The sequence below is a fragment of the Nomascus leucogenys genome, chromosome 10, assembly GCF_006542625.1.
Source record: "Nomascus leucogenys isolate Asia chromosome 10, Asia_NLE_v1, whole genome shotgun sequence".
NCBI classification, from domain to species: domain Eukaryota; kingdom Metazoa; phylum Chordata; class Mammalia; order Primates; family Hylobatidae; genus Nomascus; species Nomascus leucogenys.
This window is the reverse complement of record NC_044390.1, coordinates 53889372-53911872: the sequence shown is the minus strand read 5'-3', so window position 1 is coordinate 53911872 and position 22501 is coordinate 53889372. Positions and strand designations below refer to the sequence as shown.

Here is a 22501-nt window from a genome sequence, read left to right as displayed (position 1 = left end):
GCCGGGAAACAGGAAACCCCCTCCCCTGGTCACGTGACTTGTTATTGTGTTGTTTCCTTCTTGGGGACAGCGGCTTCCTGCAGCCCTAGCAGGGCACACATACCTGACTCCCAAGGTTTCAGCCCCTCCTTATCTCAGCCTCCAAGCTCATGGCCCTTCTAGCTCTGACTCTTGGATTTTATTTCTCAAGAGCTAGAATGGGCCGAGCACTTGGCTCACGCCTGTAATCCCAGCACTCTGGGAAGCTGAGGAAGGCAGATTGCTTGAGTCCAAGAGTTTAAGACAAGCCTGGGCAACATGGCGAGACCCCCGTCTTTACAAAAATATAAAAATTAGCCAGGAGTAGTGGCGTACACCTGTAGTCCCAGCTACTCAGGAGGCTGAGGTGGGAGGATTGCTTAACACCTGGAAGTTGAGGCTGCAGTGAGCCGTGGTCACGCCACTGCACTCCATTCTGGGTAACAAGGCAAGACTCTATCTCAAAAAGAAAGAAAAAAAAGAGCTAGAATGTTCCCCCGAGCTGATGGTTTTTATTTGGCTCCGCTGTGAACTTCTCTTCACTGTGGGCTGACGGTTCTTTTTTTTTTTTTTTTTTTTGAGATGGAGTCTCGCTCTGTCGCCCAGGCTAGAGTGCAGTGGCGCAATCTTGGCTCATTGCAACCTCCACCTCTTGGGTTCAAGAAATTCTCCTACCTCAGCCTCCCGAGTAGCTGGGATTACAAGTGCCCACCACAATGCCCAGCTAATTTTTGTATTTTTAGCAGAGACAGGGTTTCACCATGTTGACCAGGCTGGTCTCGAACTCCTGACCTCAAGTAATCCTCCAGCCTCAGCTTCCCAAAGTGCTGGGATTGCAGGCATGAGCCACCGCACCCGGCTAGGGATGGGTTTTTGCCATGTTGGCCAGGCTGGTCTTAAACTCCTGACCTCAGGTGATCCACCCACCTCAGCCTCCCAAAGTGCTGGGATTACAGGCATGAGCCACCGACCCCACCAGCCCCAGAAACATTTAAGAGCCACTTGAAGCCTCAGTTTATTTATTTATTTTATTTTTTTAGATGGAATCTTGTTCTGTCACCCAGGCTGGAGTGCAGTGGCGCGAGTGCAGTGGCGCGATCTTGGCTCACTGCAACCTCCACCTCCTGGGTTCAAGCGATTCTTCTGCCTCAGCCTTCTGAGTAGCTGTGATTACAGGTGCGTGCCACCACACCCAGCTAATTTTTTGTATTTTTAGTAGAGACGGGGTTTCACCATATTGGCCAGGCTGATCTCGAACTCCTGACTTCGTGATCCACCCACCTCGGCCTGCCAAAATGCTGGGATTATAGGTGTGAGCCACTGCCCCCAACCCCTCAGTTTTTTTTTTTTTAAAGAGTCAGAGAAGCCGGCCACATTGGCCAGGCTCTAATTCGAGAATAGCCGGAGGGGCTGTGTAAGGTGAGCTTTGAAGGATAAAGAACTTGCCAGAAAAGCAACAGGAGGAACAGCATTCCAGGCAGAAGGAACTGCCTGGGCAAAGGCTTAGAGCCTTCAAAGAGCCGCTCTAGGCGACACAGCGAGACTCCATCTCAAAAAAACAAAAACAAAAACGAAAAAAAAAAAAACAACAAAAACCCAGCTCTACTAAAAATACAAAAAAAATACATATATATATCTCAGCCGGGCCTGGTGGTGCATGCCTCTAATCCCAGCTACTTGGGAGGCTGAGGCAGGAGAATTACTTGAACCCTGGAGGTGGAGGTTGCAGTGAGCCGAGATTGACCCACTGCACTCCAACTTGGGCGACAGAGCAAGACTCTGTCTCAAAAAAATAAAAATAAGTAAATATTCCTGGAACTAAGAGAGAAAGTGTGCACTAAGAAGACAACGGCAGCCTGGGGGACAGACTGAGCCTCTGTCTTTAAAAAAAAAAAAAAAAAAAAAAAAAAAAGTAACGAAGCCTGGTTTAGCCTGATGCGGTGGTCCTCGTTTATAGTCCTAGCTACTTGAGAAATCGCTTGGCTGTAGTGACTAGCCAGGATCGCGTGACTGCAGTCTAGTTTGGGCGACAGAGCGATAGATACCCCGTCTCTAAAAATAAGGAAAAAAAAAAGCCATGAAAAAGGAGGCAGGCTCGAAATAGGTCCGACTTAGCTTCGCTCCACCTACAGTGACCCAATAAGACCAGAGTAAGTATTTTTTGATTCATGCAAATATATGTAAAATAACGAACAAGAATTAAGTAATTGGGAAGGGCCCTGGATGCTCAGGCCACACCCACATGAGAATACCTGCCCCACACGTAGGCTCAAGCCAGCTCCACCAATCACCAATCAGCTCCTCCTCTTTCCCTAAATCGGGCTTCTCCGTCCCTCTTAGCCTATCACATTGCAAGCTCCACCCCTATTCCCCGTTTCAGCCTGTCAGGGTAGAAGCACTGACCATTGTAGTCTGATTCGGCCAAGAACAAAAAAATTCACTAATTTTTTTAATCCAATCACATTTCATACTTTGCTCCAGTGTAGCCAATCACATTCCAGGTCCCGTAGCACCCAGCTCCAGGCTGCTCTCACTCCAAACCCCACCCCCTAGCCCAGTTTCAGCCGATCAGCTTCCAAGTTCTCCCTAGTCTCAACCAGTTTCTGTCTCCGCTTGTTCTGCAGCCCGCTGAACTACATTTCCCAGGAGACGTCGGGGCTGCGCCGCACAACTTCCGGCTGTAAAGATGGCGGCTTCCTAGAGAGTCGGCGGCTGATTTAGAAGGAGGCTCAGGCTACGGTGAGCCGAAGTTGGGTGGTGAAAGCGTGCGGGGTCCGTTCCTAGGGACCCAGCTCCCTTTGCCCCAAGAGATCCAGGTCCTCGCCTTTCCTGGGGCTTCCGCCTTTATTTCTGGTTTCTCCTGCAGTGTAGCGTCCATCCTTCTTGCTGCCGCTAAAGCTTTGTTTTCCTTAGAGGTGTGGGGACTGCAAGGCGCTCAAAGACCATCTTGGGAAGCCCGTGCCTATTGCCCAGATAGACCAACTGCTCCATTCGCGTCCTGTTTCTCTCCAAGGGAACCACAGTACTAATATTTTGCTTCTCCCTCATGCAGACACCCGTTAGGCACGAGGGTGTCCTAGAGGTTATTATTCCTTTATTCACCAAGACATTTTCAGTTTTAGGTAACAGAAAACCCTACTCAATTTGGCTTAAGGAAGAAAAAGGAAGTTAGTGGCTTATAGATTGGGTCTAATAGGAGCTGGGTCCAGGTGGTCAGAATTCGATCTGCAGTTTTCTGGGTGGAGACCATTTCGCTTTTTACCTTAGAGGCAAAAGGGTTCCCTCGCAGCTCTCAACTTTATTCTCCCAGCTCTGCAACTCTAATGAGAGTCTCTTTTCCTTGATGGCACTGTCAGAAGTTGCAGAGCTGCCACTCAATGGCCTGATTTGGGTCATGTACCCATCCCTGAGCCATTTTCAGTGGCCAGAGAGCTGGGATGTGCTCATTGGCCGAGTAGGGGCATGGGGCTAGCACTACGTTAAAAAAAAAAAAAAAAAGGAAAAAAGAGGGGGGACTGTTATCTTATGTCGGAGTGGCTGCTCGGCTGATAGGTGTAAAAGACACCCATTCTACAGCTGAGGAAACTGACTCCCTAAGAGGAGTGACTCATCATCAGTAAGCGGCTCATCGCCCCTCTTCCTTCTTAGTAACCACGTTTTTTTGTTTTTTTTTGTTTTTTTGAGACGGAGTTTCGCTCTTTTTGCCCAGGATGGAGTGCAATGGCGGGATCTCGGCTCACCGCAGCCTCCGCTCCCGGGTTCAAGCGATTCTCCTGCCTCAGCCTCCCGAGTAGCTGGGATTATCTGCATGCGCCACCACGCCCGGCTAATTTTGTCTTTTTAGTAGAGACAGGATTTCTCCATGTTGGTCAGGCTGGTCTCGAACTTCCAACCTGAGGTGATCCGCCTGCCTCAGCCTCCCAAAGTGCTGGGATTACAGGCGTGAGCCACCGCGCCTGACCATAACCAAATGCTTTTAAAACTCCCAAGGGGAGGATTCTGGCTTCCCCTGTCCGTGTTCCATCTAGCCACACAGGAGCCATGGAAGTGGCAGAGCCCAGCAGCCCCACTGAAGAGGAGGAGGAGGAAGAGGAGCACTCGGCAGAGCCTCGGCCCCGCACTCGCTCCAATCCTGAAGGGGCTGAGGACCGCGCAGTGGGGGCACAGGCCAGTGTGGGCAGCCGCAGCGAGGGTGAGGGTGAGGCCGCCAGTGCTGACGATGGGAGCCCCAACACTTCAGGAGTCGGCCCTAAGTCCTGGCAGGTGCCCCCGCCAGCCCCTGAGGTCCAAATTCGGACACCAAGGGTCAACTGTCCAGAGAAAGTGGTAAGTAGAGGGGGTGGCCTGGGGCTCTGAGATGCTAGGGAACCTAGCATCTTGTCTTTTGGGATTCACTCTGCAAACATTCCCTTTGTATTAGTTACCTGTGGCTGCCACAAGTCACCATGGACTTGGTAGCTTTCAACAAGAGAAATTTATTCTCTCACAGTTCTTGGGGCCAGAAGTCAGGTGTCGGCAGGGCCACAGTCTCTCTGGAGGCTCTAAGGGAGGATTCTTTCTTGCCTCTTCATTTTGTCTGTCTTTTTTTTTTTTTTTTTTTTTTTTGAGATGGAGTTTTGCTCTTGTTGCCCAGGCTGGAGTGCAATGGCACGATCTTGGCTCACTGCAACCTCTGCCTCCCTGGTTCAAGCAATTCTCGTGCCTCAGCCTCCCAAGTAGCTGGGATTACAAGTGCCCACCACAATGCCCGGCTAATTTTTGTATTTTTAGTAGAAACAGCGTTTCACCACATTGGCCAGGCTGGTCTCGAACTCCTGACCTTAGGTGATCCGCCTGCCTTGGCCTCCCAAAGTGCCGGGATTATAGGCATGAGCCACCCCACCTGACCCTTTCTTGCTATTCTAGCCTCTCGTGGCTCCTGGCATTCCTTGGATTGTGGCTGCATCACTCTAGTCTTTGCCCAATTTTTTTTGTTTTTTTGAGGTGGAGTCTTGCTCTGTCACCCAGGCTGGAGTGCAGTGGCGTGATCTCGGCTCACTGCAACCTCCGCCTCCCAGATTCATGCCATTCTCCTGCCTCAGCCTCCCGAGTAGCTACAGGTGCCAGCCACCGTGCCTGGCTAATTTTTTGTGTTTTTAGTAGAGACGGCGTTTCTTGTTTTTTTTGTTTTTGTTTTTGTTTTGTTTTTTGGTTTTTTTGTTTTTTGAGAAGGAGTCTCGCTCTGTCGCCCAGGCTGGAGTGCAGTGGTGCTATCTCGGCTCACTGCAAGCTCTGCCTCCCAGGTTCACGCCATTCTCCTGCTTCAGCCTCCCGAGTAGCTGGGACTGCAGGCGCCTGCTACTACGCCTGGCTAATTTTTTGTATTTTTTATTAGAGACAGGGTTTCACCATGTTAGCCAAGATGGTCTCGATCTCTTGACCTCATGATCCACTCGCCTTGGCCTCCAAGAGTGCTGGGATTACAGGCGTGAGCCACCGCGCCCAGCCACTGAGACAGGGTTTCACCGTGTTAGCCAGGACAGTCTCGATCTTCTGACTTTGTGTTCCACCCACCTTGGCCTCCCAAAGTGCTGGGATTACAGGTGTTAGCCACCGCGCCCGGCTGTCTTTGCCTAATTCTGTCCAGTCCTCATAAAGCCTTTCTCACTGTGTCTCTGTGTCTTCTCCGCTTCTGTCTCCTATAAGGACACTTGTCATCAAAACAGGATCTTATCTCAAGACCCTTACTTTAATTACATCTGCAGAGACCCTGATTCCAAATAAGGTCACATTCTTTTTTTTTTTTTTTTTTTTGAGACAGAGTCCCGCTTTGTCACCAGGCTGGAGTGCAGTGGCGTGATCTCAGCTCACTGCAACCTCCGGCTCGCTGGTTCAAATGATTCTCCTGCCTCAGCCTCCCAAGTAGCTGGGATTACAGGCACTCACCGCCACACCCAACTAATTTTTGTATTTTTTAGTAGAGACCAGGTTTTACCATGTTGGCCAGGATGGTCTCAATCTCCTGACCTCGTGATCTGTCTGCCTCAGCCTCCCAAGGTGCTGGGATTACAGGCGTGAGCTACCGTGCCAAGCATCTTTTTTTTTTTTTTTTTGAGATGGAGTCTCGCTCTGTTGCCCAGGCTGGAGTGCAGTGGCGCAACCTTGGCTCACTGCAAGCTCCGCCTCCCAGGTTCACGCCATTCTCCTGCCTCAGCCTCCCGAGTAGCTGAGACTACAGGTGCCTGCCACTACACCCGGCTAATTTTTTTAGTAGAGACAGGGTTTCACCCTGTTAGCCAGGATGATCTCGATCTCCTGACCTCGTGATCCTCCCGTCTCGGCCTCCAAAGTGCTGGGATTACAGGCGTGAGCCACCGCACCTGGCCTCTTTTTTTCTTTTTTTTGAGACAGAGTTTCACTCTGTCATCCAGGCTGGAGTGCAGTGGCGCAATCAGGGCTCACTGCAACCTCCACCTCCCGGGTTCGAGCAATTGTCTTGGCTTAGCCTCCTGAGTAGCGGGATTACAGGTAGGTGCCACCACACCTTGCCAATTTTTTGTATTTTTAGTAGAAATGGGGTTTTGCCATGTTGGCCAGGCTGGTCTCAAACTCCTGACCTGAAGTGATCCACCCACCTTGCCCTCCCTAAGTGCTGGGATTACAGGTGTGACCCACTGTGCCTGGCCAAATAAGGTCACATTCTCAGGTTCTGGTTGGACATGTCTTTTGGGAGCCACAGTTCGATCCACTGTATCCTCATTTCTGTGTTTATGTGTCACACATTCTCTGGCTCATTTATTCACTTATCTACTTGGACTCCCAGTTCAGTGCCCATTCTTCTAAGCCATTGCTTTTCAAAGTAGATGGCTTGGCTGAGGATTGGCGGGTGGTCATCATACTGCCTTTTCAGACAAGGCAGCTTGAAGAGGGCCAGTGAGTGGTGTGGGGGCCAACGTTAAGGTCAGAGGACGCTCACCACCCTCCAACTACCTTGCAGATTATCTGCCTGGACCTGTCAGAGGAAATGTCACTGCCAAAGCTGGAGTCGTTCAACGGGTAAGAGGGACATTTTAGGGCTTGAACATGCGGCCATGGCTGGGAGGGTTGAGCCCAAAAGATACGGGGCTCTCACTCTGAAACTCACACCAGCTTGGTCTGGCTTCAGGCGTGGCAGTATCAGAGAGTAGCAAGAGCCAGGTGCAGTGGCTCATGCCTGTAATCCCAGTGACTCAGGAGGCTGAGATAGGATCACTTGAGGCTAGGGGTTCGAGACTAGTCTGGGCAACATGGACCCCATCTCTAAAAAAAATATATATATATATGTATGTGTATGTATGTATGTATTTATTTTTGAGACAGGGTGTCGCTCTCTTGCCCAGGCTGGAGTGCAATGGTGTGAGCTCAGCTCACTGCAACCCCCGCCTCCTGGGTTCAAGCCATTCTTGTGCCTCAGCCTCCTGAGTACCTGAGATCCTGAGATTACAGGCATGCACCACCATGCCTGTTTAATTTTTGTATTTTTAGTAGAGACAGAGTTTTGCCATGTTGGCCAGGCCGGTCTCAAAACTCCTGATCTGAAGTCATCTGCCTGCCTTGGCCTCCCAAAGTGCTGGGATTACAGGCATGAGCACCCGGCCTCTAAACGTATTTTTAAAAAATTAGCAGGCATGGTGGCATGCTCCTAGAGTCCCAGCTACTTGGGAGGGCAAGCTGGGAGGATCACTTGATCCCAAGAGTTTGAGGCTGCAGTGAGCTATGATTTTGCCACGACACTCCAGCCTGGGTGACAGAGCGAGACCCTGTCTTTTTTTTTTTTTTTTTTTTGAGACGGAGTCTCGCTCTTGTCTCCCAAGCTGGAGTGCAGTGGTGCGATCTCTGATCTCTGCTCACTGCAAGCTCCGCCTCCCAGGTTCACGCCATTCTCCTGCCTCAGCCTCCCGAGTAGCTGGGACTATAGGCGCCCGCCACCACGCCTGGCTAATTTTTTTGTATTTTTAGGAGAGACGGGGTTTCATTGTGTTAGCGAGGATGGTCTCAATCTCTTGACCTCATGATCCGCCTGCCTCGGCCTCCCAAAGTGCTGGGATTACAGGTGTGAGCCACTGCCCGGCTGACCCTGTCTCTTTTAAAAAAAGAAAAAAAGAGGCTGGGCTTGGTGGCTCATACGTGTAATCCCATTACTTTGGGAGGCCGAGGTGGGCAGATCATGAGGTTTGGAGTTCGAGACCAGCCTGGCTGACATAGTGAAACCCCCACCTCTACTAAAAATACAAAAGTTAGCTGGGCACAGTGGCGCGTGCCTGTAATCCCAGCTACTCGGGAGGCTGAGGCAGGAGAATCGCTTGAATCTGGGAGATGGAGGTTGCGGTGAGCCAAGATCGCGCCATTGCACTCCAGCCTGAGCAATAAAAACGAAACTCTGTCTCAAAAAAAGTAAAATAAAATAAAAAAATAAAAAAAGAGTAGCAAGGACAACTGGTAATGTTAAGGCTATGGCCCATTGAGGCTGCATTCATAGCAATGAGTTGGAGACGCCAAGAAGCAAAGTGACTTGCTCAAGGGCTCAGAGTAATGGGGCAGAGCCAGGATTCGGACCCAGGCCCAGCTGGCCCTGAAGCCCTTGTCTGGAGTCATGTGCTGGGCAGCTGTATCTGGGGTGGGGGGCAGTTTGGGTTGCAGGGCCTGGATGGAGCTTGAGGACCTCCTTGGAGATGTTGAAGGTGACACCTTCTTCCCCTCAGTGGCATTCACAACTGCCCATGGCTGAGCAAAGTTCCTGCAATGACTCTAGGGGAACCTTGAGCCCCATGCTGCGCAGAGGGACCCATTTGGAGAGGGCAGGAGCTCCGATGTCAGCCAGACTGGGTTTGTGGCTGAGCTCCGCCACCCCCCTGCAGTGTGATCTATACCTCCAGGGCCTTATCATGGGGCTGGTGCAGGGTTCTCAGAGGAGGGTGGCGGAAGGAACTTTTTTTTTTTTTTTTGAGAGAGTCTCACTGTCGCCGCCCAGGCTGGACTGCAGTGGCGCGATCTCGGCTCACTGCAACCTCCGCCTTCCGGGTTCAAGCAATTCTCTGACTCAGCCTCCTGAGCAGCTGGGATTACAGGCACTTGCCACCAGGCCCGGCTAAATTTTTTGTGTTTTTAGTAGAGACGGGGGTTTCACCATCTTGGCCAGGCTGGTCTTGAACTCCTGACCTCGTGATCCACCTGCCTCAGCCTCCCAAAGTACTGGGATTACAGGCGTGAGCCACTGCGCCCGGCCCTGAGGGAACCTTAATTCCCCTGTACTCTCTGCCTCCCCAGCTCCAAAACCAACGCCCTCAATGTCTCCCAGAAGATGATTGAGATGTTTGTGCGGACTAAACACAAGATCGACAAAAGCCACGAGTTTGCACTGGTGGTGGTGAATGATGACACGGCCTGGGTGAGGCTGCGGCAGGCGCTGGGTGCCCTGGGGTCCCCTGGGACCCAGGGAGCACTGCACTGAGGCCTCTGCTTCCCTGCAGCTGTCTGGCCTGACCTCTGACCCCCGCGAGCTCTGTAGCTGCCTCTATGATCTGGAGACGGCCTCCTGTTCCACCTTCAGTATCCTTCCTGGCAGAGATGTCCCCATGAAGGGGGCTGTCTCCTTCTGTCATCCTTGGGGCCCAGGAAAGTCTGAGTCATGACTCTGGCTGGCTGTGGTTCAGATCTCAGCTCTGCCAAGGCTGGGAAAGTCACCCCTCTGAGCCTCAATTTCCCCATCTGTACTGTGGAAGGCACAAAGCTGCCTACCCCATGGAGATGCTGTAATAATACAGAAGCAAAAGTACCTGATTTTGTCTGGGCATAGCGGTCCACGCCTGTAATCCCAGTGACTTGCGAGGCCGAGGCACAAGAATCACTTGAGCCCGGGAGGCAGAGGTTGCAGTGAGCTGAGATCTCGCCACTGTACTTCAGCCTGGGCAGCAGAGTGAGACTCTATCTTTAAAAACAAACAAACAAACAAAAAGAAGTACCTGATTTGTACTCAGGAGGTCCAAAATTCACCCACAAGGGGATCACCTCACACAGGGCTGGGCATACAGTCGGTGCTCAATAAATGGCAGTATGTGACGGAAATGTCACCATTGCTCCTACAGCCACTTGAACCTGGGCGCAGGACATTTTATGGTAATTTGGACATAAAAGGCTCATATGTGGCCCAAAACTGAAATAGAATAGGACTCTTGTAAGTTAAAAAAGGAAAAAATGGGGAGAGTTTTTTCCAGAAGGACAAGAACACCCCTGGCTCTTTCATTTTGAGGAGAGTGGCCCCAGCCATGCTGGAAAGGGGAACTTTTTTATTTTTATTTTTATTTTTTATTTTTTTGCTCTTGTTGCCCTGGCTGAGTGCAATGGTGCGATCTTGGCTCATTGCAACTTCCACTTCCCAGGTTCAAGCGATTCTCCTGCCTCAGCCTCCCAAGTAGCTGGGATTACAGGTGTGCACCACCACACCTGGATAATTTTGTATGTTTTGTAGAGGTGGGGTTTTGCTATGTTGCCCAGGCTGGTCTTGAATTCCTGGGCTCAAGTGATCAGCCCACCCCAGCCTCCCAAAGTGCTGAGATTACAGGCATGAGCCCCCATGCCCAGCCCCATTCTGTTTTAAAACATAAATTAGATTCCATCCCATCCTGTCTCTGCTCCAAAACCTCCCATGGCCCCCTGTGGATCTTATTTATTATTATTTTTTTTTTTGAGATGGAGTCTCACTCTTGTTGCCCAGGCTGTAGTGCAGTGGCACGATCTTGGCTCACCGCAATCTCCACCTTCCGAGTTCAAGCAATTTTCCTGCCTTAGCCTCCCAAGTAGCTGGGATTACAGACATGTGCCATCAGGCACAGCTAATGTTGTGTTTTTAGTAGAGACAGGGTTTCACCATGTTGGCCAGGCTGGCCTTGAACTCCTAACCTCAGGCGGTCCGCCCGCCTTGGCCTCCCAAAGTGCTAGGATTGCAGGCGTGCACCACCGTGCCTGGCATACTGAGTCTTAAAAGTCATCCGGTGCCAGCACCCTATTTTGTGATCCATGCTGAGGGGAATTCGAGTGTCAGAGAGGGCAAGTGACTTGGCCAGGGTCACATGGTGCGTCTCTAAGGGTGCCGGGTCTCCTCTGGCATCAGGATCTGGGAAGCCACCTGTTCCCGCTCACTCCTGCTCTACCAGCCTTCTCCTTAGCATCCGCACCAGATCTGGAAGGACTTTTCGGCCTCATGTAAGTCCCCTGTGGGGAAATTCTTACTCACCTTCAAAGAGAAGGGTCACTTCTGGGAAGAAGCTCCAAACAGCACAGAAATAATCTAGAGAGCCTTAAAGCCTCCTCCCTTCCTACCTCGCCCTGAGCAATTCCTCATTTATGTGTCTTGGGAGCATGGGGGCTGGTGGAGATGCACATGCTGCTAGGCAGCTCCAGCTGACAGCAGTGATTGGGGACGCTCTGGACACTGAGGGTGTTCAGGACACTGAGGGTGGCCCAGGCGCAGTGGCTCACGCCTGTAATCTCAGCACTTTGGGAGGCCGAGGCAGGCGGATCACCTGAGGTCAGGAGTTTGAGACCAGCCTGCCCAACATGGTGAAACTGCGTCTCTACTAAAAATACAAAAATTAGCTGGGCATCTGTAATCCCAGCTACTTGAGAGGCCAAGGCAGGAGAATCGCTTGAACCTGGGAGGCAGAGGTTGCAGTGAGCCGGCCGAGATCTCACCATTGCACTCAGAGGGGTCGGGCTGGGAACGTGCTCAGGGCAGAGGGAACCGCTTATGGGATGCCTCACAGGCAGCAGCGAACTTGGAAGACATCAGTGGGGCCTCACCTGCCTGGTGAGCATCTGGGGTCTCTCAGGGTGATAAGAGGGGCAGACCCCCACAGGCTACTCTGACTGCTCCCTCCTCCCGGGTATGCAGCCAGCAGAAAACTGAGCTTCCGGTCACAGAGAACGTGCAGACGATTCCCCCGCCATATGTGGTCCGCACCATCCTTGTCTACAGCCGTCCACCCTGCCAGCCCCAGTTCTCCTTGACAGAGCCCATGAAGGTGGGTGAGGCCTGGGAGAGGGTGGGGTGCCTGCAGCCATGAGGATGGTGGTTAGACAGCAGGAGGGACTTCCCAACCACAGAGGCTGGGGTGCCTAGAGGTAAGTTCCCAGAGTCTGAGGCAGAAATGGGGGTTATAGTCATGGGGCATGGGGTGACCAAGCCCCAGAGGCTGGTGTTCTTTATTTCCCCCGCAGAAAATGTTCCAGTGCCCATATTTCTTCTTTGACGTTGTTTACATCCACAATGGCACCGAGGAGAAGGAGGAGGAGATGAGCTGGAAGGTGAGAGGCCTCAGCAGGTGTGAGTGGCAGGCGGGTGTGGACAGGATGCCTTGGAACACACCTGCGCTGGGTCTGGGGGTCTCTACCTCCATTCGATAGCCCTGGAGCCCTGGCCGGGGTAGGTCATGGCATTGGTCATTGAACAGCCGTTTCCCAGTTGTCTGCTGTGAGTGATGGGATGGCAGCCATTGGGACGATGGTCCAGGCAACATGTTGAGTCCTGCCTCCCCCATCCCCAATGTTCCCTGCTTTCCTTTCTTTCTTTCCTTTTTTTTTTTTTTTTTTTTTTGAGACAGAGTCTCCCTCTGTCTCCCAGGCTGGAGTGCAGTGGCACGATCTCCGCTCACTGCAACCTCTGCCTCCCAGATTCAAGCAATTCTCCTGCTTCAGCCTCCCGAGTAGCTGGGATTACAGGCACCTGCCATCATACCAGGTTAATTTTTGTATTTTTAGTAGAGACTGGGTTTCACCATGTTGGCCAGGCTGGTATTGAACTCCTGACCTCAGGTGATCTGCCTGCCTTAGCCTCCCAAAGCACTGGGATTACAGGTGTGAGCCACCACGACTGGCTCCCCCTTCCCTTTCTTCCTGGCTTTGACTTCGCTGCGCCCTCAGCCTGGAGCATCCATCCCTCTTGGACTCCCCAGGCCCTACTGGGCCTTTACATCCCAGACCTGAATTAGCTGTGGGACCTCGAGTGGACTACTTACTTCTCTGAGCCTCAGTTTACCCAACTATGACAGGGAATTGAGACCAGCTCCTCCTTATACCTCAATACCCAAATCAAAAGTTCCCCCTCTAGCCAGGCGTGGTGGTGTACGCCTGTGGTCCCAGCTGCTCGGGAGGCTGAGACAGGAGGCTCGCTTGAGCCCGAAAGGTGGAGATTGCAGTGAGCTGTGATGAAGCCACCGCACTCCAGCCTGGGTGACAGGGCGGAGACCCTGTGTCAAAAAATAAAAATACGACCAGGTGCGGTGGCTCACACCTGTAATCCCAGCACTTTGGGTGAATCACCTGAGTTGGGAATTCAGACCAGCCTGACCAACATGGAGAAACCCTGTCTCTACTAAAAATACAAAATTAACCGGGCGTGGTGGTGCATGCCTGTAATCCCATCTACTCAGGAGGCTGAGGCAGGAAAATCGCTTGAACCGAGGAGACAGAGATTGCGGTGAGCCGAAATCGTGCCGTTGCACTCCAGCCTGGGAACAACAGCGAAACCCTGTCTCAAAAAAAAGTAAAAAAATAAAATAAGTAAAATGAAAAGTCCCTCCTCTGAGAAGCCCTCCCTGTTTTTCTTTTTTCTTTTTTTTTTTGAGACCGAGTCTCGCTCTGTCGCCCAGGCTGGAGTGCAGTGGCGCAGTCTCGGCTCACTGCAAGCTCCGCCTCCCAGGTTCACGCCATTCTCCTGCCTCAGCCTCTCCGAGTAGCTGAGACTACAGGCGCCCGCCACCACGCCCGGCTGATTTTTTTGTGTTTTTAGTAGAGACAGGGTTTCACCGTGGTCTCGATCTCCTGACCTCGTGATCCGCCGGCCTCAGCCTCCCAAAGTGCTGGGATTACAAGCGTGAGCCACGGCGCCCGGCCCTGTTTTTCAAGAAGGATCAAAGTGGGGGCCAGGAGAATGTGTCTGTATCTGACTGTGTCCCTCCACACTGGGGACTTTCTTTTTTTTTGAGGCGGAGTCTCGCTCTGTCGCCCAGGCTGGAGTGCAGTGGTGCAATCTCGGCTCACTGCCAGCTCCGCCTCCTGGGTTCGCGCCATTCTCCTGCCTCAGCCTCCCGAGTAGCTGGGACTACAGGTGCCCGCCACCACGCCCAGCTAATTTTTTGTATTTTTTAGTAGAGACGGGGTTTTACCGTGTTAGCCAGGATGATCTCCATCTCCTGACCTCGTGATCTGCCTGCCTGGGCCTCCCAAAGTGCTGGGATTACAGGCATGAGCCACCGCGCCCGGCCAACACTGGGGACTCTTTGGGGGCCATGAGTGGGACCTCTTCGGATCCTTAACACTGGGTCCATGGCTGGGAATGTTTGCTGAATGTGTGAATGGTTTCTGCTTGGCAAACTCCTCTTCACCCTTTAGAACCCACCCCAGATGTCCCCTCTTCTGAGAAGCCCTCCAGGGATATGAAGGGCCTGTTGGGGTAACCTCTGCCTGAGCAGCCCTTCACTGACCCCCATCTCCCCCGAAGGACATGTTTGCCTTCATGGGCAGCCTGGATACCAAGGGTACCAGCTACAAGTATGAGGTGGCACTGGCTGGGCCAGCCCTGGAGTTGCACAACTGCATGGCGAAACTGTTGGCCCACCCCCTGCAGCGGCCCTGCCAGAGCCACGCTTCCTACAGCCTGCTGGAGGAGGAGGATGAAGCAACTGAGGTTGAGGCCACTGTCTGAACCATCCCTGTACATCTGCACCTTCTTGTGCAAGGAAGTCCTTGGCCTAAAGCCTTGGTTCTCAAACTGGGTTCTTTGGGACCTCCGGGGTGGGGGGGTTCCAGGAGGCACCTAGGGTACCTTGCAGGGTCCTAGGAGGGAAACCCAGGATTCCAGGAGGGATCCCAGGAACTGTGGGCACCCATTGTCTGTGTCTCCCAGCCCATTTCCACTCCTAGTTTGTCATGGATAGTTTGTGTTCTTCCCTGTGTGATTTTTGCCATCAAAATAAAAATTTGAGACTCGTTAACCGAAGTCCACGCCAATCACTTTGTGTTAATTGGGATCATCTTCATTGCAAGTGATGGAAAACTTAGCCACTGAGCAAAGGTGAGTGGCTGCTTTCTTGTGGATGAAAAAGCCCCCTGGGATGCAGAGGTTGCAGTGAGTTGAGATCACACCGTCAACTGCCCTCCAGCCTGGGTGACAGAGCAAGACCCTATCTCAAAAATAAACAGCTTTATTGAGTGACTGCTTTTCCTCCCTATGAGCATTTTTTGGGAACCTATTGTGTGTCAGGCCCTTGTGCCCAAGCCCCTGTTCAATCCTTGCATCAACCTCGTTAGGATTCTCACATTTTGCAGATGGGACACTAAGACTCTCAGAGGTCCAGCCCTCCAAAATACTGAAGTCCTAGCTCCGCTGGATTGAAAATGGGCATCGCAGAATGGGGGCTGGAAATTTTTTAAAAATTGTTTTTAAAGACAGGGTCTTGGCCAGGCGCAGTGGCTCACAGCTGTAATCTCAGCACTTTGGGAGGACGAGGTGGGCGGATCACAAGGTCAGGAGTTCGAGACCAGTCTGACCAACATAGTGAAACCCCGTCTTTACTAAAAATACAAAAATTAGCTAGGCGTGATGGTGCATGCCTGTAATCCCAGCTACTGGGGAGGCTGAGGCAGGAGAAGCTCTTGAACCCGGGAGGAGGAGGTTGCAGTGAGCCGAGATCACACCACTGCACTCCAGCCTGGGCAACAAGAGCAAAACTCCGTCTCAAAAATAAATAAATAAATAATAAAGACAAGGTCTCCGCCTGTAATCCTAGCACTTTGGGAGGCGGAGGCGGGCGGATCACCTGAGGTCTGGAGCTCAAGACCAGCCTGGACAACATGGTGAAACCCCATCTCTACTAAAAGTACAAAAATTAGCCGAGCGTGGTGGTGCATGCCTGTAATCCCAGCTACTTGGGAGGCCGAGGCAGAAGAATAGCTTGAACCTGGGAGGCAAATGTTGCAATGAGCCCAGATTGCGCCACTGCACTCCAGCCTGGGCGACAGAGTAAGATCTGGCTCAAAAAAAAAAAAAAACCTACGGCTTCACTCTGTTGCCTGGGCTGGTCTCAAACTCCTGCACTCACTAAAAGAAAAGAAAAACAACAACAAATTAGTAGGCTCAAAAGATCCTCCCGCCTCAGCCTCCTAAAGCACTATGATTAAAGGCATGAGCCGGGCCCTCGGCCTGGGGGTTGGAAATTGAAGCCTCTATTTTATGTATTTATTTATTTTCTGAGACAGAGTTTTGCTCTGTTGCCCAGGCTGGAGTGCAGTGGTGTGATCATGGCTCACTGCATCCTCGAACTTCCGGGCTCAAGAGATTCTACCAACTCAGCCTCCCAAGTAGCTGGGACCACAGGCGCAAGCCACCCATGCCCGGCTAGTTTTTTGTATTTTTTTGTAGGGACGGGGTTTATCCAAGTTGCCCAGGCTGGTCTCGAACCCCAGAGCTCAAGCAACCCTCCTGCCTGGGCCTCCCGAAGTGCTGGGATTACAGGTGCGAGCCACCGTGCCGGGCCTAAGCCTCTCATAAGGCCGTGCGCCCTCCTAGAGGCCACCCTTGCAGAAGATTCCCTGAGACTTAATGACCTGGGGCACCCCGGACTTTCGTAATCGTAGCTCCACCCACTCGAGCCGGGTGCCTTCGCGTTTCCCGTTTTTAAATGAGATAGTGGCACACCCAGTGGCATCCTCCCGCGCGGGCTCTTATCGGCGGTCCCAGCCCCTGCTTGAGCGCCTCCGGGTGTCACGGGCCCCTGCGGACACTAAAGCTCTCGAACCCGGATGTGGACCTCGGTGCGGCGCGGGGCAGCCTGGCTGGGAACCCTGCTCGGCCCCGGAGAGGGGCCCCCCGAGCCGAGGGGAGGAGCGGCGCATGCCCACAAGCCCCCCGCGGGAAGTAGGAAATCGACCGGCCAGGCGATGCGCTTCGGACCCAGCCAGGGCATGTGCTCGGAGGCCCGCTTGGCTCGCAGGTTGCGGGCTGCGCTGCGGGAGGAGGAGCCGTGGTGAGGGCGGGGCTGGGGGCGGGCCAGGAGTGGGGGGTCTTTGGCCCGGGTCCACTCTGACCCTGGCATTTGCAGGGCGGTAGAGGAGCTGCTGCGCTGCGGCGCGGACCCTAATTTGGTGCTGGAGGACGGCGCAGCGGCTGTGCACTTGGCGGCCGGAGCCCGGCACCCGCGCGGCCTGCGTTGCCTCGGGGCCCTACTGCGCCAAGGCGGGGACCCCAACGCTCGGTAAGGTAGAGCCTGGGTCCGGGGCGGGGTCTCCCCAAGCCGAAGTCTGGGAATCCGGGAAGGGGCGCCCCACCATCCCGGGCCAGGGCCTCGGGGCCCGAGGGTAGGGTTTGGGGGATCTTGGGGAGGGAACTTGGGGGTCCAAGGGCAGGGGCTAGGGCTCGGGGGAGGCACTGGGGTCCCAGACCGAGGGCGGGGAATGGGGCTGCGTTAGGACCAACGTGGGGATCAAGGGTTCGGATCTTGGGGTGGAGGCTCCAGGGTCAGACGGCAGAGGTTTGGGTCCTGGCCTGAGGTCATAGCATCTAGGTTCCAAGGACAGTGTACCAGGGTGCACAGGGGAGATCGGGGAGGCCGAGAACGAAGGCTCCGGGTCCCCAGAGCGGAGATTGGGGTTCCTGCCGGGAGGCTGAGTCCGCAATGATCCCTCTTGCGCTGCCGCCCCAGATCTGTCGAGGCACTGACGCCGCTGCATGTGGCCGCCGCCTGGGGCTGCCGCCGCGGCTTGGAGCTGCTGCTGAGCCAAGGAGCGGACCCGGCGCTGCGCGACCAGGTTGGGAGGCACTGCGCGGGCAAAGAAAGGCTGGGTGAGCCCAGAAGGAGGGAAGGAAGGTAAGAGGTCCTCGGGCGCCCCCTGCTGACCTCGCCCCTGTAGGACGGACTCCGGCCGCTGGACCTGGCCCTGCAGCAGGGACACCTGGAGTGCGCGCGAGTCCTGCAGGATCTCGACACGCGGACCGGGACCCGGACCCGGATCGGGGCAGAGACCCAGGAGCCCGAGACTGCACCTGGCAGTGAGTAAGGCCTGCAGGGATGCTGGGGCTTGACTTCTGGGCCAGTCCCTTGCATCCACTGTCTTCCCCACCCCGCCCATTGGTTCTGTGTCACGTCCACTATCTGTGGCCAGCTCTTTCGGCCTCAGACACTCCGATCTCCTTTTTCTGTCTGATCCTATTCCCATCGCTGTCTCATCCCTCCTCCTCTCCTCTCTGGCCCCCACTCTCACCTGCAGCCCCAGGCCTCCCTGGACCTCCCGATGAGACGCTGGACTCCATAGCACTCCAAAAGCAGCCATGCAGAGGTGACAACAGGGACATGGGCTTGGAGGCTGACCCAGGACCCCCCAGCCTCCCTGTTCCCCTTGAAATTGTGGACAAAGATGGGAGCTCGGCGTCCCCTCCAAGGCACTGGGATTCCAGCTCAGACGCCTCTTTCGTCACAGCGGTTGAGGTCTCTGGAGCTGAGGACCCAGCCTCGGACACTCCCCCCTGGGCTGGGTCATTGCCACCGACCAGGCAGGGACTTCTGCATGTTGTCCATGCCAACCAGAGGGTACCTAGGTCTCAGGGCACGGAGGCAGAACTGAATGCCCGTCTGCAGGCCCTGACTCTGACCCCACCAAATGCTGCTTGGTTCCAGTCCTCCCCTTCCTCCATGCCTCTCGTGGACAGGAGTCCATCTCATAGCTCCCCACGGACACCACCTCCTGGAGCTGACTGCCACTGCCTGTGGGAGCACCAGACATCTATTGATAGTGACATGGCCACGCTCTGGCTGACAGAGGATGAGGCAAGCTCTACAGGTGGCAGGGACCCTGTCGGCCCTTGCCGGCAGCTGCCAGTCTCCACTGTGTCTGACTTGGAGTCGCTGCAGGGACTCCGAGCGCTTGGTGAGAATCCTGGCCCCGTCACACCCTTCACCTGGCGGTTCTACCTCCAGCGGCTGGTAGAAGCCCAGATTGCTCCTGGTTAGTCTCCCCAGGGCACGTGGAGTCCAGGGAGCCTCCAGGAATCTCCCGGAGAACCCCAGCTCTCAGCCCCACTTCCCTCCCTATCTCAGAATCATCCCTTCCTCCATTTCCCTTGACTTCCAGGCCCAGAGTTTTCAGGGCACAGCCTAGAACTGGCTGCAGCCCTGCAGACGGGCCATATTCCAGACGTCCAGGCAGATGAAGATGCGCTGGCCCAGCAGTTTGAGCGGCCAGATCCTGCCAGGAGGTGGCGGGAGGGGGTCGTGAAGTCTAGCTTCACATATCTGCTGCTGGACCCCAGGTACTAAGGGCAGGAAAGCCCCAGAAATAGAAACTGGAAAATTTGGGGATTGGTTTTTATTTGCTGTGTGCCCTTAAGAAAGGGGGGACTGGCCCTAGAATCATCAGTTCTTCTTCTTCTTCTTTTTTTTTTTTTAAGACGGAGTTTCACTCTTGTTGCCAAGGCAGGAGTACAATGGTGCCGTCTCGGCTCACTGAAACCTCCACCTCCCAGGTTCAAACAATCCTCTTGTCTCAGCCTCTCAAGTAGCTGAGATTACAGGCACCTGCCCCCACGCCCGACTAATTTTTGTATTTTTAGTAGAGACGAGGTTTCACCATGTTGGCCAGGCTGGTCTCGAACTCCTGACCTCAGGTAATCCACCCTGGCCTCCCAAAATGCTGGGACTACAGGCGTGAGCCACCGCCTCTTTTTTTTTTTTTTGTGGTGGAATCTCACTGTTTTGCCCAGGCTGGAATGTAGTAGTGCAATCTTGGCTTACTGCAACCTCTGCCTCCCGGGTTCAAGCGATTCTTGTGCCTCAGCCTCCCAAGTAGTTGGGATTACAAGCATGTGCCACCATGCCTGGCTAATTTTTTTTTGGAATTTTAGTAAATATGGGGTTTCACCATGTTGGCCAGGCTGGTCTTGAACTCCCAGCCTCAACTGATCCTCCTGCCTTGGCCTCCCAAAGTGCTGGAATTACAGGCGTGAGCCCCGGCTGGCCATGGTGGCTCACGCCTGTAATACCAGCACTTTGGGAGGCTGAGGTGGGCGGATCACCTGAGGTCAGCAGTTAGAGACCAGCGTGATCAACGTGGAGAAACCCCATTTCTACTAAAAATACAAAATTAGCCAGGCGTGTTGGTGCATGCCTGTAATCCCAGCTATTCAGGAGGCTGAGGCAGGAGAATCACGTGAACCCAGGAGGTGGAGGTTGCAGTGAACTAACTGAGATCCTGCCATTGCACTCCAGCCTGGGGAACAAGAGTGAAACTCTGTCTCAAAAAAAAAAAAAGAAAAAAAAGAAAAAAAAGAAAGCTGCTGAATGTCTTTGGGGAGCCACTGCCTCTCTCTGATCCTGTAATCAGGAGTCACTAGACATGGGTTCAAGATATGTTGTGACTTTAAGGACTGCCTCTGGGGACCACTCTATCCACTTTTCCCTGTCTGAGCTGTCCCCTTCATCCAGGGAGACTCAGGACCTGCCAGCCCGAGCCTTCTCACTGACCCCGGCTGAGCGCCTTCAGACTTTCGTCCGTGCCATCTTCTATGTGGGCAAAGGGACGAGGGCCCGGCCATATGTCCACCTCTGGGAGGCCCTTGGTCACCATGGGCGGTCAAGAAAACAGGTGGGAGGACAGGGATCAGGGTTCAGCAAGGGCTGTTAGGCCATGGGCAGGGGAGGGGATTGGGGGTGCTGACTTCTGACTCTGCCCTAGCCCCCCCAGGCCTGCCCCAAAGTGCGTCAGATCTTGGACATCTGGGCCAGTGGTTGCGGCGTTGTGTCCCTACATTGCTTCCAGCACATGGTCGCTGTGGAGGCTTATACGCGGGAGGCGTGTATTGTGGAAGCCCTAGGTGGGTGCCTGGTACCTAGAATGGGGGTCATATGAAAGGCATTTGGCTTCCCAGTTCCCTCATTTTTTTCCTTCTGAGGGGTGTTGATTTGTTGACTGAGCAATTATTGAGCACCAACTTTGAACCTGCACATGCATGTATTTTGCTCCATTGGTTTATCCCCGCTCAAGAGCAATACACATTGGGTTTGCTGTCATATACTTTTTTGTGTGTGTGTGAGACTCTGTTGCCCAGGCTGGAGTGTGGTGGCATGATCCCGACTCACTGCAGCCTCTGCCTCCCAGGTTCAAGTGATTCTTGTGCCTCAGCCTCCCGAGTAGCTGAGAATACAGGCACATATCACCATACTGTGCCAAGCTAATTTTTGTATTTTTAGTAAAGACGGGGTTTCACCATGTTGGCCAGGCTGGTCTCAAACTCCTGGCTTCATGTGATCTACCCAAAGTGTTGGGATTACAGGTGTGAGCCACCGTATCCAGCCTCCTGCTGTCACACACTTCTGCTGGATGGGGAGGTATCCCCACGGCTGCCCCTGTGACCCCATATCCAATTTCTCCAGGGATCCAGACGCTCACCAACCAGAAGCAAGGGCACTGCTATGGAGTGGTGGCAGGCTGGCCACCTGCTCGTCGCCGGCGCTTGGGGGTGCATCTGCTGCACCGTGCCCTCCTTGTCTTTCTGGCTGAAGGCGAGCGACAGCTTCGTCCCCAGGACATCCAGGCCCGGGGCTGAGTGCTGGGGAGTTGGCCATCTAGCCTGGGGAGAAATGTTTCAATGTTCCAGCTGCCCCATGCTGACAGCAGCCCCCATCTCTGGTTTCAGAAGGGGGGTGTGCGCGCGTGCGTGTGTGTGTGTAGGGAGCACCAGGGCAGATCTCCCCCAGGCTGAGGGAGGACTTTGTTGCAGATGGTACTGCTGGAGAGGTAGTAAGTAGTGAGCTCCCCATCATGGGAGGAGGACAAGAAGGGAAGCAGAATGTGCTTTGGAACAGTCCAGTGCTTCTGTAAGAGGTGTTTGAACCTGGGCAACTCCACCTTGAATAGGAGCTGGGTAAAATGAGGCTGAAACCTACTGAGCTGCATTCCCAGATGATTAAAGCATTCTAAGTCACAGGATGAGGTAGGAGGTCAGCACAAGATAACGGGTCATAAAGACCTTGCTGATAAAACAGTTTGCAGTAAAAAAGCCGGCCAAAGCCCACCAATACCAAGATGGCGACAAGAGTGACCTCTGGTTGTCCTCATTGCTACACTCCCACCAGCGCCACGACAGTTTACAAATGCCATGGCTGGCCAGGCGCGGTGGCTCATGCCTGTAATCCTAGCACTTTGGGAGGCCGAGGCGGGCAGATCGCCTGAGGTCAGGAGTTCAAGACCAGCGTGACTAACATGGCGAAACCCCATCTCTACTAAAAATACCAAAATTAGCTGGGCATGGTGGTGCGTGCCTGCAATCCCAGCTACTAGGGGGGCTGAGGCAGGAGGATCGCTTGAACCCGGGAGGTGGATGTTGCAGTGAGCTGAGATTGTACCACTGCACTCCAGCCTGGGCAACAGAGCGAGACTGTCTCAAACAAAAAAAAAAACAAATGCCACGTCAACATCA

At 53.7% G+C, this 22501-nt stretch overlaps 2 protein-coding genes across 5 annotated transcripts; both read left to right on the top strand.

The window, feature by feature from the left end:
* Positions 1–2616: 2616 nt before the first annotated feature.
* On the top strand, positions 2617–15031 carry BABAM1 (BRISC and BRCA1 A complex member 1). Of its 3 annotated transcripts, none has more exons than XM_004089291.3 (9): positions 2617–2757; positions 4047–4344; positions 6995–7053; positions 9304–9424; positions 9507–9585; positions 11214–11238; positions 11927–12056; positions 12253–12339; positions 14534–15031. In XM_004089291.3, exons 2-9 carry the CDS (start codon positions 4060–4062, stop codon positions 14735–14737), a joined length of 990 nt encoding a protein of 329 aa, XP_004089339.1. In that variant the 5' UTR covers positions 2617–2757; positions 4047–4059; the 3' UTR covers positions 14738–15031. The 3 variants fall into 3 exon arrangements, with proteins under 3 accessions (XP_004089339.1, XP_030676348.1, XP_030676349.1); XM_030820488.1 differs by having other exon boundaries at positions 4009–4344; XM_030820489.1 differs by lacking the exon at positions 2617–2757 and having other exon boundaries at positions 3911–4344.
* A 1810-nt stretch (positions 15032–16841) lies between these two features.
* On the top strand, positions 16842–22180 carry ANKLE1 (ankyrin repeat and LEM domain containing 1). 2 transcript variants are annotated; one of them, XM_030820487.1, is made up of 9 exons: positions 16842–17057; positions 17133–17285; positions 17733–17838; positions 17941–18079; positions 18298–18954; positions 19159–19336; positions 20508–20667; positions 20758–20896; positions 21456–22180. In XM_030820487.1, the coding sequence occupies exons 1-9, from the start codon at positions 16972–16974 to the stop codon at positions 21626–21628; spliced, it is 1791 nt and encodes a 596-aa protein (XP_030676347.1). In that variant the 5' UTR covers positions 16842–16971; the 3' UTR covers positions 21629–22180. The 2 variants fall into 2 exon arrangements, with proteins under 2 accessions (XP_030676347.1, XP_030676346.1); XM_030820486.1 differs by lacking the exon at positions 20758–20896.
* Positions 22181–22501: the final 321 nt, after the last annotated feature.

Bases quoted from the DNA above. Each gene is read 5' to 3' on its own strand.
- BABAM1 (XM_004089291.3), top strand. From the start codon at position 4,060: ATGGAAGTGGCAGAGCCCAGCAGCCCCACTGAAGAGGAGGAGGAGGAA. The intron at 9,425-9,506 runs GTGAGGCTGCGG...GCTTCCCTGCAG, and splicing joins TGAATGATGACACGGCCTGG to CTGTCTGGCCTGACCTCTGA. The intron at 9,586-11,213 runs GTATCCTTCCTG...CATCCGCACCAG, and splicing joins GGCCTCCTGTTCCACCTTCA to ATCTGGAAGGACTTTTCGGC.
- ANKLE1 (XM_030820486.1), top strand. From the start codon at position 16,972: ATGCGCTTCGGACCCAGCCAGGGCATGTGCTCGGAGGCCCGCTTGGCT. The intron at 17,058-17,132 runs GTGAGGGCGGGG...TGGCATTTGCAG, and splicing joins CTGCGGGAGGAGGAGCCGTG to GGCGGTAGAGGAGCTGCTGC. The intron at 19,337-20,507 runs GTACTAAGGGCA...CCCTTCATCCAG, and splicing joins TATCTGCTGCTGGACCCCAG to GGAGACTCAGGACCTGCCAG.